Genomic DNA, 15,197 nt, shown 5'->3' on the forward strand with positions numbered 1-15,197 from the left:
GTGCCTTCCACCCTGGGTGTCTGGGTGCCTTCCACCCTAGTGGCTGAAACAATGGACTCGATCGTACCAACAGTCGTGAAGATGGTGCAGGACCAGGCAACATTCGTTCTGGGGTCACCATGAGTCAGAGTCAACTCGACAGCACCTAGCAATAAAGTGGAGGTGCATACACACGCCTGGCAGGGCTGGTGTGAGCTCCAGGACCCCCGCAGTAAGGACCCTGGTATCATCCTCACTCCCCCTGCATGACAGCCATCCGCTGGTCATCTGCCCGGGACCCTCGGGTGCCCAGACCCATCCAAGTACACACTGATGCCACCCAGAGGGCTAAAAGCGAGAGATGATGCGTTCTGGTCCACTCTCACACAAGAACTGGACCCAGTGCAAACCTTAGGGCTCGGACGCAGGCATGAACCGAGATACCTTGGCAAACCACAAAGATTTCACAGGCAGGCCTCGATCAGAGGGCAGCTGCGACCACAGAGGGGCACTCAAACACAGCAGCTACGTGCTGGAATCTGGAAAAACCAAACCCCCTACCGGAGAGTCAATCCTGACTCCCGGTGACTCCACGCGGCACAGCCTTCTGGCGCTTAGGAACTGCGGACAGCCCTTTAGCACTATGCTTGGGGGCCGTTGGAAATGGCAAAAGCACCAACAAAAGGCAAAAATGTGAAACACATGGCTCCAAATAGACTGCAGATGGTAGGAGACAGTCATGGAAAAAAAGGGAGACCCTCAACGAGCTGCACTGACACAGTGGCTCCAACAATGGCTCAAACATAACAAGGATTGTGAGGATGGCGCAGGACGGGGCAGTGTTTCGTTCTGTTGTACATAAGGTCGCTATGGGTCGGAACCGACTCGATGGCACCTCACAACAACGACAAATAGATTGCCAAGAGGACCTTGTTTGCAGGGGGAGAGCTGAAACAAGCAGGCAGAGTGCCGACTTGTCCAAACTCCGCTGGGAACCTGCGCACTGGACGACTCTAATTTTTCGCTGCTCTGTGCATGAGTATTGACGTCAGATTACAAATACACTTTAGTGAGCAGGCGAAATTGAATTCGAAATCAGCGAAGTGAGGATTGGCGGATTTGGCGTCAGACTCTGCTTCTGCAGACGGCGCTGAGTCCCGCTTGCTCGGGACAGTCACTGGTCGCCCTGTCATATTTCACTCCGGTTTTCTGTCACCGGGAAAACACACCAGCTCACCTCCCAGCCGCTGCCCTCTCGGCAGACAGAGCCGCTCTGGGAGGCCCGGCAGTACTTACAGCGGAAAGCGAGCCCACCACCCGCTCGCACCATGAGGCAGAATTTTAAACTCTGAGGCCTCAGAGGAAAAGTAGCCAGTGGCCCCATTACACCACATCCAGGGCAAAATAAGCGGGTCTCCCAGGGGATGGCTCCCTGTGGCTACACAGGCCCCCCACCCCAGCTTGGCGGGCGTGCCCCCCGGCGCCACCCCAGGGGTCTGCACCCAAGCTCTTCAGAGTGGCTGTGAGGACCGTTTCAACATCAGCCCGCCAGCAACACCTGTGCCAGAAATTCGCCACTCTAGGGACACGCAGAGAGAAGTCAGGACACGGGGCTCCTCCCTCCCAGGGCCCAAGTGCGCCTGCGCCTGCATCTCCCGGCAATCCCGAGATGGGAGAACAAAGCCAGGCGGCCCGCTGAGACCAGCCTCAGGTCGGGCCCCACTGCCTGCTGCTCCAGACACCTCAAGTCCTGCAGTCACCATGTCTGCATACAGGCAGAGGCCAAAGGTCCCTGGGTGGCAAAAACGATTTGCACTTGGTTGGTAACCAAAAGGCTGGCAGTTCAAATCCACTCAGAGGTGCCATGGAAGAAAGGCCTAGCGATCTGCTTCCATAAAGATTACAGCCAAGGAAACCCTATGGGGTAGTTCTACTCTCTAAGACATGGGGTCTCCAAAGTTACAAACCAACAACAAAACAAAATTGACAATAAAAGCAGAAGGGGCCCAAGGGCTCGTCCAGCTGAGAAGACGTTGGCTGACATCCCGTCTCGCCCCCCAGCCCCTCCGACCAGGGAAACAGCGCTCAGTCCACCACCCACTCAGAAACCCCGGAGCAGGTAGACCACATGCCCGAGCCTGGCGTTCGAAGCCTTCCGGCTCTGGCCTGCAGTCACACTGCCCCACTGCTGCACCTGGCTGCCCTCGCTCCGTCTGCCCTCCCTCTGCTGCCCTGAGCGGACAAACTCTCAGCTTCCTCGAGTCCAGGCCCCGGATGCAGCTTCCCTGTACTCCTCAGGTGCTGCTGCCCCAAACACCAACGTGGCCCCCTTGTGGCTCAGCTCTTTGCAAACCTCTGTGCATATATACGCCTCATGTCCTCCAGGGTGTGGACTGGCCAGACCAGGCTGGCTCCCGGCTCTGGGCTCTGGGCTCTGGCCTCCCAGCTCTTGGCTCTGGGCTCCCAGCTCTGGGCTCTGGGCTCTGGGCTCTGGGCTCCTGGCTCTTGGCTCTGGGCTCCCAGCTCTGGGCTCTGGCCTCCCGGCTCTGGGCTCCAGGCTCCCAGCTCTGAGCTCTGGGCTCCAGGCTCCTGGCTCTGGTCTCCCGGCTCTGGGCTCTGGTCTCCTGGCTCTGGGCTCCCAGCTCTGGGCTCTGGGCTCTGACTTGCTGGCTCTTGGCTCTGGGCTCCCGGCTCCTGGCTCCAGGCTCCTGGCTCTGGGCTCTGGCTTCCCAGCTCCGGGCTCCAGGCTCCCAGCTCTGGGCTCCCAGCTCTGGGGTCCTGGCTCTGGGCTCTGGGTTCCTGCCTCTCAGCTCTCAGCCCCCGGGTCCCAGCTCCGGCGCCCAGCTTGGGTGCAGCGGGGCTGCCTAGGTGTCCACATTTCCCAGCACTGACAGCAGGACACAGCCCCAGGCAGCATGTAGGCACCCCTGTCCCAGACTTTTTCGGAGCAGGGACACAGCCACCAGTCTCCAGCACAGCCTGCTCCCTCATGTGCATCTACCCTGCCCTTTGGAACCCATGTGGGCAGAGCCCTGGCGCTCCTGACCCGCTGTCCACCTGGCTGTGCCACATGAACTGCCACAGAGCCCAGAGCAGGGTCACCCAGGCATCAACTTAGCCAGTGGTCTCAGCAGCCCCGTGACAGGTGAGGAAGGGCAGGTCACATGTTCCCAAACCTCCATTCCTTCCCCTGCACTGGGGGGATGATCTGTCTGATGGGGCGGTGGGGTGGTCAGGTGCAGGCTTACCGGACACCTGGAGTGCATGCACTTGGTGCCCCTGCTCCACCATGCCAAGCTCACTGACCATGGCCCCCACGCTGACCTTGGCCGCTGAACTGGCCGTGGTCCCCGCCTGCACACCACGCCCCGGAGGCTGCAGCACCAGCACCTCCTCGGAAGAGTGGAGGGGGTGTTTGCACCCTCCCTAGACTGTGGGTCCCCTCGGTGGCCGGACGCGTCCACACCCACACACTGCATGCGGAGTAGAGGGTCATGGTCCACTGTGACGGGTCCCTCAGCTGCGGCCATCCCAAACTGCTGCTCTGCCTACAGCCCTGGCCGGACCCCCACCAGCCGTCCACAAGAGGACCAGACGCCCCATAATGCGCTGCTCACGCGCTTGGAGTCACATCGCTGAGCCATTTCCAGATGCTCACCCTCCGCTTTGGCACTTACCTGGTGGGGATGGTCATTGCATGCTCTAGCAGGCTTGTCCCAGGACAGACTGGGGGCTCTGCACATGACGGAGGGACCCTGCTCGGCCCCTCTCCTCTCGGCTTAGCTGTCCTATCTGTGCAGTAGGGCCCCCTGGGGAGGCTGCAGGGCAATGGGCAAGGGGGTGTCTATGGGACACACGTGCTGGTCTATGAAGGTGCTCTGTCCACTCAGGGCCACGCCAGGAGCTAGCATGTCCTTGTGGAAGGCATCAGTTCTGTTTCCTTAAATTTGGACCTGGTGGGTCCAATGCTCTGTGGCTCTGACCCAGGGCCATGAGTTGCTGGGACGTGACCTGGCTCTGGAGACACGAGGGTGTGTCCTGCACAGGCTTCTGTTTCCACATGGGCCCAAGCCCCCACCCTCCAGCAGGAAGAGCAGAGTGGAGGGGCTAGACCTCATAGCTGAGCCTGTACCTCTGTCTACAGAACTACTGGGGGAAACTGAGGCACAAGAGGCCCAGCTACGTTCCGACACAGGCTCGTGGGGCCAGTTGGCTCAGAACTGAGGCTTTCTGGGGACCCTCAGGGCTGACAGCAGTCCCCCAAGATCAGAAGGGGTGGGACAGGGACCCAGCATACTTACAGTACCCACACCTGGTCCCGCCTTCGAAGATGAACCCATTGGGCACAGCCCCATAGCGCCGCAGGTCTGACAGCTTCCACTGCCCCGTGACAGCTGGGGGGATGTCCCTGGCCACCACTAGGATGTCGTTGCAGAGGTGGAGCGTGGCGGGGCCGCTCTGGAGCTTGGTGCCCGGAGCCACTGTCACATGGAACCTGTGCACTGGTGGGGGGAGAAGAGACTGAAAGGACCTCGCCGCCACCACGGGGGGACTGGGGGCCTCACGGAGCGGGGGACAGGGACCGTGCCCCACCCTGACCGGCCACAGCGGGGCAGGGACGGATTACCCAGTAAGCAAGGTACGCAGGGCTTAATAGTGCTCAGTTACCAATCTGTAGTACACAACTGCAAAGAATGGGGATTCCAGAACATGTAATCGTGCTCCTGCAGAACCTGTACATAGACCAAGAGGCAGTCGTTCGAACAGGACAAGGGGACACTGCATGGTTTAAAGTCAGGGTTGTATCCTTTCACCATACTTATTCAATCTGTATGCTGAGCAAATGATCTGAGAAGCTGAACTATATGATGAAGAACGGGGCATCAGGATTGGAGGAAGATTCATTAACAACACGTGTTATGCAGCTGACACAACCTTGTTTGCTGAAAGTGAAGAGGACTTGAAGCACTTACTGATGAAGATGAAGGACCAGAGCCTTCAGTATGGATTATACCTCAACATAAAGAAAATAAAAAACCTCACAACTGTGCCAGTATGGAAACCCTAGTGGCGTAGTGGTTAAGAGCTACAGCTGCTAACCAAAAGGTTGGCAGTTCGAATCCACCGGCCGCTCCTTGGAAACTGTATGGGGCAGTTCTACTCTGTCCTATACAGTCACTATGAGTCGGAATCGACTTGACGGCAATGGGTTTGGTTTTTGGGTTTGGACCAATAAGCAACATCACGATAAATAGAGAAAAGATTGAAGTTGTGAAGGATTTCATTTTGCTTGGATCCACAATCAACACCCATGGAAGCAGCAGTCAAGAAATCAAAGAATGTATTGCATTGCGCAAATCTACTACAAAAGACCTCTTTCAAGTGTTAAAAAGTAAAGATGTCATTTTAAGAACTAAGGTGCGCCTGACCCAAGCCATGGTGTTTTCAATCGCCTCATATGCATGTGAAAGCTGGACAATGCATAAGGAAGACTGAAGAAGAATTGACACCTTTGAATTGTGGTGTGGGCGAACAATATTGAATATACCATGGACTGCCAAAAGAATGAACAAATCTGTCTTGGAAAAATTACAACCAGAATGCTCCTTAGAATCGAGGATGGCAAGACTTCATCTCACATACTGTGGACATGTTGTCATGAGGGATCAGTCCCTGGAGAAGGACATCATGCCTGGTAAAGTAGAGGGTCAGTGAAAGAGAGGAAGACCCTCAATGAGATGGACGGACACAGTGGCTGCCACGATGGGCTCAAGCACAGCAATGATCGTGAGGATGGCGCAGGACCGGGCAGGGTTTCACTCTGTTGTGCACGGGGTCGCTGTGAGTCGGAACCGACTCGATGGCCCCTAACAAGAAGGGCACAATTTCACCGGGTTCAGCGACGTCAAAGACGTGGTGAAACCCATGTGAGACTGTTCACTACAGGTGAGTAAGTAGACACAGTTAAGCCCCTGCGTACCTTGCTTTCTGTAAGCCTGTGAATACCGTGCTTACTGGTTAATTCACCCCGCTGGGGACTGGGGGCCTGAGGGTGGGGGGCGGAGACTGTGCCCCCACCCCAGCCAGCCGCAGTGGGGAGTAGGGGTCTGTGGGGGACCAGCACCCCAGTGTTGGCTCCAGAAGGCAGGTCGCTGGCTGCCCTCACCGCGTCCCCGCCACCGGCAGCTGCTCTGTGGGTGTCTTTCTGTCCCGTGGACAAGTGACATTAGTCCCCACCGCCACTGACAACAGCGGCTGGCTGAGAGAACGCCCTCCAGGGCCTGGAGCCCGTGACCGGACGCCCTCCAGGAGCCCGTGACCGGACGCCCTCCAGGGCCCGGAGCCCTTGACCGAACGCCCTCCAGAGCCCGGAGCCCATGACCGAACGCCCTCCAGGGCCCGGAGCCCATGACCGAACGCCCTCCAGGGCCCGGAGCCCATGACCGAACGCCCTCCAGGGCCCGGAGCCCATGACTGAACGCCCTCCAGGGCCCGGAGCCCATGACCAAACGCCCTCCAGGGCCTGGAGCATGGGCGGCTGCTCTGGCTTCGTCTCCTCCCCTCAGGGAAGGCTTTAGTCACGGACAGGTAAATTCCCCAGGGCCTGCCCGCTTCCCCTCCTCACGAAGCTCGCCTTGCTCCCTGAACGAGTGAAGGGACTCAGGGATAAATGCCCCGGGCAGGACTCCACCGGCTGGGGTGGGCCATCTCGCAGTCAGCGGAACCGAAACCGAGGCTGAGGGCCCCCTCACGGACAGGAAAGTGAAGCTGGGGGCGTGTCTTACAGGAAGGAAACCGAGGCCACCCCCCCACATCAGATACCACGGGCCCCTCTGGTTTGGAAGCCCCCCCAGGCTTCCAGAGGGGGCCAGCAGGCGGGGTGGTGGGAGAGGGGCAGGGGCCGAGCGCAGCTTCGTTCAAGATTTTGGCATTCCGTTCATCCTGGGTGTTCAGCGTTCATTTTGATTTTTTAAATGTTGCTGTACAAAGGTGGATTATCCAATGGGCAAGGTTAGCACGGTGCTTACCTTGCCCACCAGATCATCTGTAGTGAACAGTGTTACGTGTTTTCACCACATCAAACATTCTGCTTCTAGGTCTGGCTGGTATCTGCCTCTCTCCCAACCCCACAGCACCTTCCTACAGAATCAAAGGCTCTTTTCAAATTTACAGTCCCTGACGGGGGTGATGACCCAGGGAGCAAGGTAAGCACGGGTTTCCTTGTGCTTACTTACCAATCTGTAGTGAATTAATTTCACTTGGTGAAACCCATTGTGAAATTGTTCACCTCAGACTGGTAAGTAAGCACAAGGAAGCCTGTGCTTACCTTGCTCCCTGGGTCATCCGCCCCTCACCAGCAAACATTGTTTAACTTGAGAGCTGAGTTTTGGGGTCCCTGAAATCCTATGTCTGAGGAAGTAGCCACTGTTCTCACCCCAGCCCCGGCCCTGTGGCACCACCTTGACCCCAGGGGCCGACCCAGGCTCAGGCCGGCAGCCCCACCTCCCTTCTGCATCTGTGCTCAGGGCCCAGACCCCCAGGCTGAAGGAAGCCTCAGGCAGCCGGCCCACCCCATCTCATCTGGGGTTCACCTGTCTGCTTACATGCTCCCAGGGTGGGGAGCTCACTCCCGCAATTCTCAGGGTGTCTGCTGAGATGGGATGCAGAGGCCGGTCCCCAGAGCAAGCCCCCCCACCCCCCCAGCTTGGGACCAGGGCTGGCACTAAACTCCAGGTGGGCAGCTGCCCCCCTCCTGCCAGGACATAGGTCATGAACGGACGCCTGGGCTGTGGAAGGTCGCCCCATAGACCGCCACCCACTTGCTTAGAGACCCTCTTTCTGACTAAGGAGGTTGAGTTAGGAGGGGTGGCCCCCACACCCCCAGCCGTGACCCTGCAGCCTACAAGCCTGCCCAGAGCACATGGAACACCTGGGGACAGCAGACCCCTGAGCCCCATTCCCTGGTGGCTCACCCTCACCGAGTCAGGCCCCCTGAGCCCCCACCCGTGACCCTGCAGCCTCCAAGCCTGCCCAGAGCACATGGAACACACGGGGACAGCAGACCCCTGGTGGCTCGCCCTCACCGAGTCAGGCCCCCCGCGCCCCCAGACCCTAGCCCCACGGGATCGCAGCTTCTCCATGAGACACGTGAAACGTGCAGGGATAGCAGACGCAGACCCCTGGGCCCCCTCCCCAGTCACTCACACTTGCTGAGTGAGGAGGTGGGGACCCCACACCCCCATCCCCAACCCGGTGGTCTCTGAGCCTCCCAGGGCGCCCAGGACACGTGGGGACAGCAGATGCAGCCCCCACGCCCCGCCTGTCACTCACCCTCGCCGAGCGCGTAGCGGATGCGAGCATCCCAGGCACACATGGCCTCGCGGCTCTCGAAGCCCAGCATGACGGCCTGGGAGCGGCAGATGATGGCGAGCGTGTGGGCCAGGCCCTCGTAGGGCAGGCCGGGCTCCAGGCCACAGATGTCCTCCAGCGTCAGGCTGCTTCGCTCCCGGAGGCCCTTGGCGCGCTCCGCCCTGTCCTTGTAGGCCAGCATTAGCAGGCAGTCTGCAGGCAACACACGGGGGTCAGGGCCACTGTGCCCTGTGCTCCCAGAGCCCCCAGCAGAGGGGGAGGGCCCAGGCCCGGCCGGGCTAAGGTCGGGCCCCCGAGCCGCCAGGTCCACGTGTCAAAGCGACCAGAGCCCTCCCTGTCCCACCCGGGGCGGCACAGGTGGGAAAAGGCCTTCAGGAGACTTCACTGCAGCACCCCGCCACAGCTAGGTCCTGGGCCCCACCTGTGGGTCTCACCCTGCCACAAGTCCGGAGCCCACCCAGGCCACACTCGGGGCCCAGAAATCTGTGGCCAGTGGCATGGGGTCCGGGCGGAGAGCCTGCCTGGCGGCTCAGACCTCCCGCCCCAGCCCTGGGCCCCCTCCCGCCACACGGAGACCCTTCACCTCCTACATCTCTTGGCTCAAGGGCTGTGGTGGGGAAAGGGGTCACTGGGCCTTGGTTCTCAGAGCCAGACCCTGACCCAGCGGCCCCTCCGTCCCACCCAGCCATCGCCTCCTTGAGCGGAAGCTCGGCCCCACGCAGGGCAGGGCCTGGGAAGGACTCTGACTCACCTCTGCACCCCAGCTGCCCATTTTCCATCCCTGTCATAATTGCCAGCACCGTTGCCCCAGCCCGAAAACCCAGCCAGACGCCCCAGATGCAGCCAGCGGCTCAGGGTCACAGGACGGACACAGATACACACAGAGGAAGACCGTTTGAGGCCCATCCACAGACCAAGGGACGCCAGGGCGCCCGACAAGGAGGGCCCCGAGCCCGTGCCCTGATGGGGACCCCCAGCCTCCAGAGCTGTGACAATACATTCCTGTCCATTTAGCCACCCACCGGCAGTGTGTATGTTAGGAGACGCTGTCTGCCCGTGTCGCCAGGTTGCCACATTGCCTGCTAACATCTGCGCCGGCTGGCCCCCCGCCCATCCGGGCTGCCGTGCCCAAGGGGACCAGGACTATCCCAGCCACCACCACATTTGCCACCTCTCGGCCTCAGCTTCCCCAGCTCCATCTCGGGCTGAGTGTCCCCACCCTGGGGAGCACAAGCACCAGAACCCCAGTGGGAAGACCCTTCATCGAGCCAGGCCGACCACGCCCAGGGCCGGGGGGATCCCTCCTCTGCAGTCGATCTTCTCCGGGAAGGGACCCTCGGCTCTGCCGTGACATCATCATCCCCCACTGCCAGTCCTGGGGCCGGGAGGGATCCTTCCTCTGCAGCCGATCTTCTCTGGAACGGTACCCTCGGCTCTAACGTGACATCATCATCCCCCCACTGCCACTCCTGGGCTAGAGGGCCCCTCTCTCTCCTGACCAACAAAAGCCCTCACTGGTCACCCACAAGGCAGCAAGAGAACATGAAACATGTGAGTCACCACCCTGCAAAGGCCCTCTGATGACACCTCTTCTTCCCTCTCTGGCCTCCTTCAGCCCACAGAGCCCCTGGACACTTGGCCTCTGACCTCACCTGGCCCCTCCCCACCCTGGCCCATGTGCCCAGCCACACTGGCCTTCTTTCAAATGAAAGACCATCGCTTGGGGAGTGGCCTGACCAGGTCAGCACAGTGAGACGGTCACCTTCTCTGTTCCAGGAGTTATGCTCCCTATAATATAATCCCGAGCAGCGATCAGCAAACATTCTCAGCTCTGTAAGCCACGTGGTCTCTGTTGCAACTACTTAACCAGAAAGCAGCCACAGACAACACACATGTAATGAATAACCGTGGCTGTGTTCCAAAAAAACTTTATTTACAAAAACAGGCGGTGGGCCAGATTTGGCCACAGGCCATAGTATGCAGCTCCTGGCCTAGAGGCGAGTTTGCGACAATGATCACGCAGCCCCTCCTGTTCTCCTTACGCCTCCTGGGCCAACAGGCCGTCCCTGACCTCTGCACTCATGCAACTGGCTCAGGGGGCCGGGGTTCAGGCCAACACTCATCCCTGGGACCTTTTCCCTTTTCCTTCTTCACTGCCCCCAGCTGCCCGGACCGTGTGGACTCTGCCTGCGCCTGCCGATGCGGACCCCCACTCTCTCCCTGAAGGAGCCCCAAGAATCCATGAGGACCCCCGCGTCACGCCACTGATGTCTTTTTAAAAGTAACAAGACACGGTGCTGGACCACACCCTGCCTGGAGGAAGCCGGCCCCAGACCCAGGTGGCCGCCTGGGCACTACTCAAGCAGCTGAGCATCCCCACCCCGTGCTCAGCCCAGCCGCCCAGCCCACCGGAGCCATGAGATCCCGTCAACTGAGTGGGCAGCCCGTGGTGGGCAGGCTGGCGAGAAGGCCAGTGGGCGAGGCGGGAGGCGGCAGGCAGCGCGAGGCCTGCGAGCACGGGCAGCTGTCCGACGGCCCCTCTCCCCCACCGCCCTCGGGCCAGCGCTCTGCCCCTGGTTCTCAATGCCATCCCGTGTGACGGCTGTTTCGCGGAGGGCTGCGGCAGCGTAGCACGTGTCAGGGACAGAAACAAGCAAAACACCTCCAGGTGCTGAGCAGGGAATGAGAACAAGCCTCTGGGTGGTGAAAGCGGTTAAGCCCTCCACTGCTAGCTGAAAGGACGGCCATTTGAACTCACCAACCCAAGAGGTACCTTGGAAGAAAGGACGGGCGATCTGCTTCTGAAAGGTCATGGCGATGAAAACCCTATGGAGCCGTTTTACTCGGACACACGTGGGGTCGCCGTGAGTCAGAATCCACTCGACAGCACTGCTTAATGTGGGGGGAAGGGGCTGGGTGGGGACTGCCTGGGTGTGTGGTCAGGGAAGGCCTCTCCAACGAGGTAACAACTGAGCTGAGTCCCAAATGACGGAAGCAGCCAGAGCAGCGACCCCACCAGGAACAGCACCATGTTAGAGGGAACAGACAGTGCAAAGGCCCGGAGTGCGGCAGGCAGGTGTCCTCAGGGACCCATAGGCCAGACCGGAGTGAGCAGGAGAGGGTCCAGGTGGAGGTGGGGCTGGGTCAGGTGGAGCGGGGAGCCGAGGCAAAGGCTTGAGTGCATTCCACCGCTGGAGGAGCCCCGGAGGGGCTTGAAGGAAAGAGGGGTGTTCACAGCCCATCCGGCTGTGGCACGAACAATGCCATGGGGTGGGGGTGCTGCAGTGGTCTGGGCCAGAGACCCTGCTGGCCTGGGCTCGGCTGGAGATGACAAGAAAGCCAGGACACCATCCTGCAGTAAATGTGGCAATAGCAGGAGCACCCCACAGCTCCGGGCAGCGGGAACTAAACCCATCCCAGCCCTCTGGGGTAGAAGGGCGGGGCTTCTGAGGGTGCAGTTCAGGGACCAGGGAAGGAAGAGCCAGGGGTGACTCCTTGTGGACAGAGGCGGCCTGGCCGGTCCTGGGCCCCAGCCCTGGGTTTCCACCTCTCTGATGCCCCTTGTGGGGAAAGAATGCTGGAGGAGGGCCAGGGTCTGTCCCAAGAGGCCCAGCAGACATCCTGGGGCGCTGCAGGCAGGCAGCGGGACACGGGCGTGGGAGAAGGAAAATTAAACGTGGGTCACCAGCACAGGGACGGCACTGACGCCAGGGCTGAGGGTCGGCAGAGGGCGCAGGCTGGGCAGGCGAGCCGGGGGTACCCGGCAGGGCGGAGGAGACGCCACAGAGACAGAGAGCGGAGGCAGAGGAAACCAGCGAGTGCAGCCGGGTGGGGAGGGCTGGAGAAGGAGCAGGGACGCCGCGCCGCATGCCGCTGGGGGCACGTAACCCGAGGCCGGGAATGGCGACTGGACTTAGCACCGGAGGTCACAGGTGACCTTGAGGCCAGCGGCCGTGGCAGCAGGCTGAGGGGATGAGTTGAGGGCGCAGTGGCCGAGGAGGATGGAGGGACCCACCGACCCAGGCCAGCCTGATGTGCCTCCTTGGCTAGGCTGCGGCCAGGAGAGGGCCCTCTGAACCCACAGGGGCAGGTCCCCTGGCTCCAAATCACGGGCACGGCGGCCTCTTCATATGATCTTATCCATGCTGGGCGCACCACCCACCCCAGATGGGAGCACCACCAGCCCCTGACGGGAGCACCCCCTGTGACAGGAGCACTACCCACCCCAGATGGGAGCATCGCCCACCCTGACAGGAGCACCACCCGCCCCAGATGGGAGCACCATCCACCCCAGACAGGAGCACCACCAGCCCCTGACGGGAGCACTCCCTGTGACAGGAGCACCACCCGCCCCAGATGGGAGCATCGCCCACCCTGACAGGAGCACCATCCACCCCAGACGGGAGCACCATCCACCCCAGACAGGAGCACCACCCGCCCCAGATGGGAGCACCGCCTGCCTGGGACGGGAGCACCGCCTGCAGACAGGTGTGTGCCTAGGGTGCAGAGAGGGCTGTGTGCTCACACAGGTGGGACTCCCACCCCAAGAGCACAAATACAGACGGGGACCAACTGACCAAGGCAGCAGCCCGCTGATCAGGATGCCGAGTTGTGACAGGTCAGGGGCCAGGGCCCGGTCTGCCCACGTCCCCGCCCACCCTCCCAGGAGCCCTGTGGGGGAGTGAGGCAGGATCCGCCACCAGAGCCTCCTGCCTGAGGATGAAAGACCCTCGAGGGAGTGAAGCGACTGCCCCAGGTCACACAGTTGGAGTAGTGGAGCGGAGGTGTGAACCCAGGGCTGATTCTCAGTCCTGAACAGCGCTGCAGGCACCGAGGTCAGCGGGACCTGGCCCATTCTGCGAGGTTTCCATGGGAGAGGAGAGCTGCCCGCCCCCACGCCCTGTGCTCCGGGGTGCAGGAGCCGAGCTGGGGCCGCTGGACAGCCCGGGGTTGAGACACCAGCCTCGTTCTCCCCAGGGAGTCCAAAGCCAGGAGGTCCTGGCTGGAAGGCACCCTCGTCCTCCTGAAATACTCCCCGTTAGTGGAGCCGCTGCTACGTGTCGAGGGCCAAGCATGCCCCAGGCAGGTGGCTCGGCGGGACACGTGCTCTCGAGACTTGCCCTCCGTGGGTCTGTGGGTTAGTTGTATGTGGACAGTCATGTGTGGACAGACACTCTCGTGGAGGCAGTCCCCATCCGTCAGCTGCCTGGGTGACGACGCTGCGCTGGGAGACCCCTGTCCCGCAGGAACTCAGGAACCAGGAGCAGAAGCAAGCAGACCCTCACCAAGGCAGGCAGGGAACGAACGCCCCACTGCCAGCCGGGCCAGTGCGGCTGTCCACCTTCCAGCTGCTGTGGTGGGGGGCGCTCTACTCTGAGGACCCCTCCATCTTCCCCAGCAGCTCAGGCACATGGTAAAGACCCGGTAAACACCGACCATTGCCAAGTCCACTTGCGGAGAGTCCCAGAGCCTGGCATGGTAGGTCTATTCCCAGCTCCCCCACAGTGCAGACCCCCTACAGCCCCCTTCCAGGGACAGGCTGACCCCGCAGCAGCCAGCTCTGCCTCTCCTGATCCTCTGACACGGAGATCAAAGCCCCAGAAGCTCCTCCTGGCCTTCCTTCTCAGAGGAATCAAGACCACACCATGGGGCTCTCTAGGGGGGCACCTCTGGGCGGCCCTGCACGGGCTCTAGCGCTCCATCGTCCCCCAGACCACACCTGAGCCCTGCAGCCCAACCCCTGCTCCGGCCACACCTGCAGTCCGACCCCTGCTCCAGCCACACCTGACCAAAGCCCCTCCTGCCTGAGGCCTCGGTGCCACTGCCCAGCGTGCCCCCTCCCCGGCCTGGTCAGCCATTTCTCAGGCTTGCCCCTCCTCCACCAGGCCTCCCTTGGGTCCCCGGGGCCAAGGTCCCCTCCAAGAGCCTCCCAGGACGGCATCCCTCACACCCAGCATTGGGGCTGGTCTCGAAAGGCTGTTAAATGGAGAATGGCAGAGCCCAGGCACTCTGTACGAGACGCCAGAGGCCAGGCAGGAAAGGGCGTTTATCCACCATCAAATGCCCACTTCTTCAGCGCCACCCAGAGGTGCCCAGGGCGGAAGCAGGCAGAGGGACCAGAGGTGTCCCCCACCCTCCCTGGGAAATTGCGGACACCCAGGCTTCCTGGGGGACATATTTGCAGCCCTCCCCAACACCCCCCCCGCCCCACGAGGCGGCACACACTCCCGCACACTCCCACCCTCCCACCCCCACCCTGGGCCTGGCCGCCTGCGCGGCACCTGTCTCCTCAAACAGCTGCGGCCCAGGCTCGAGGCCCTCCCCACTGCCGGATGATGAAGACACCGACTTCAGGGGCTCCCTGCTGGTCTGCACTGGGCTAGAGGCGCCGCTAGAGGGGGGCCAGGGTACCATTCCTGCCTCCCAGAGGACTGCTCCCCCCAACAACGTGGAGTTTACTTTTCTCAGACGCAGAAGACACCTCTTACCAGGTGGCCCAGCCTCCCCCAACCTGGGAAGGTGGGAAGGGGCCACCAGGGGGCAACGGGGTCCCCAAGGCCCTGGTTTCGCGGCTCCTGCTCAGAGCGCCCTCACCAACAAACTCAGTCCCCACCAGTCTTTCAGGTGCTGACTTTCTAGGGGGCTCCCTGCTGCTCTGCGTGGGAGAGGCAGACGAGCTCCCACGCTCCTCCGTGCCCCTGCTGCCACCGGCCTCAGTCTATTCTTCCGCCCTGGGGTCCTTGGCCTGAGCGAGGGCGCCGGGGGACGCTCCGCCCCGGTCCCCCCTGCGGGCGGCCGGCCGAGGCGCTCACGGGGCAGGAGGGGCCGGGGTGCGCTCTCCGGTTACC

General features: G+C 61.5%; 1 protein-coding gene across 1 annotated transcript in view; it reads right to left on the reverse strand.

Annotated features, from left to right (window-relative positions):
* DOK7 (docking protein 7) overlaps window positions 1–10,939 on the reverse strand; it is a 30,364-nt gene extending 19,425 nt beyond the window's left edge. The window contains 6 exon segments of the mRNA XM_023738000.1: window positions 4,281–4,481; window positions 8,311–8,541; window positions 8,771–8,832; window positions 9,101–9,335; window positions 9,437–9,569; window positions 10,658–10,939. Of these exon segments, the coding sequence (XP_023593768.1) occupies window positions 4,281–4,481; window positions 8,311–8,541; window positions 8,771–8,832; window positions 9,101–9,335; window positions 9,437–9,569; window positions 10,658–10,939 (1,144 nt within the window).
* Between the last annotated feature and the right edge of the window lie 4,258 nt (window positions 10,940–15,197).

This window comes from Trichechus manatus, unplaced genomic scaffold (genome assembly GCF_000243295.1).
Source record: "Trichechus manatus latirostris isolate Lorelei unplaced genomic scaffold, TriManLat1.0 scaffold00111, whole genome shotgun sequence".
Classification (NCBI taxonomy): domain Eukaryota; kingdom Metazoa; phylum Chordata; class Mammalia; order Sirenia; family Trichechidae; genus Trichechus; species Trichechus manatus.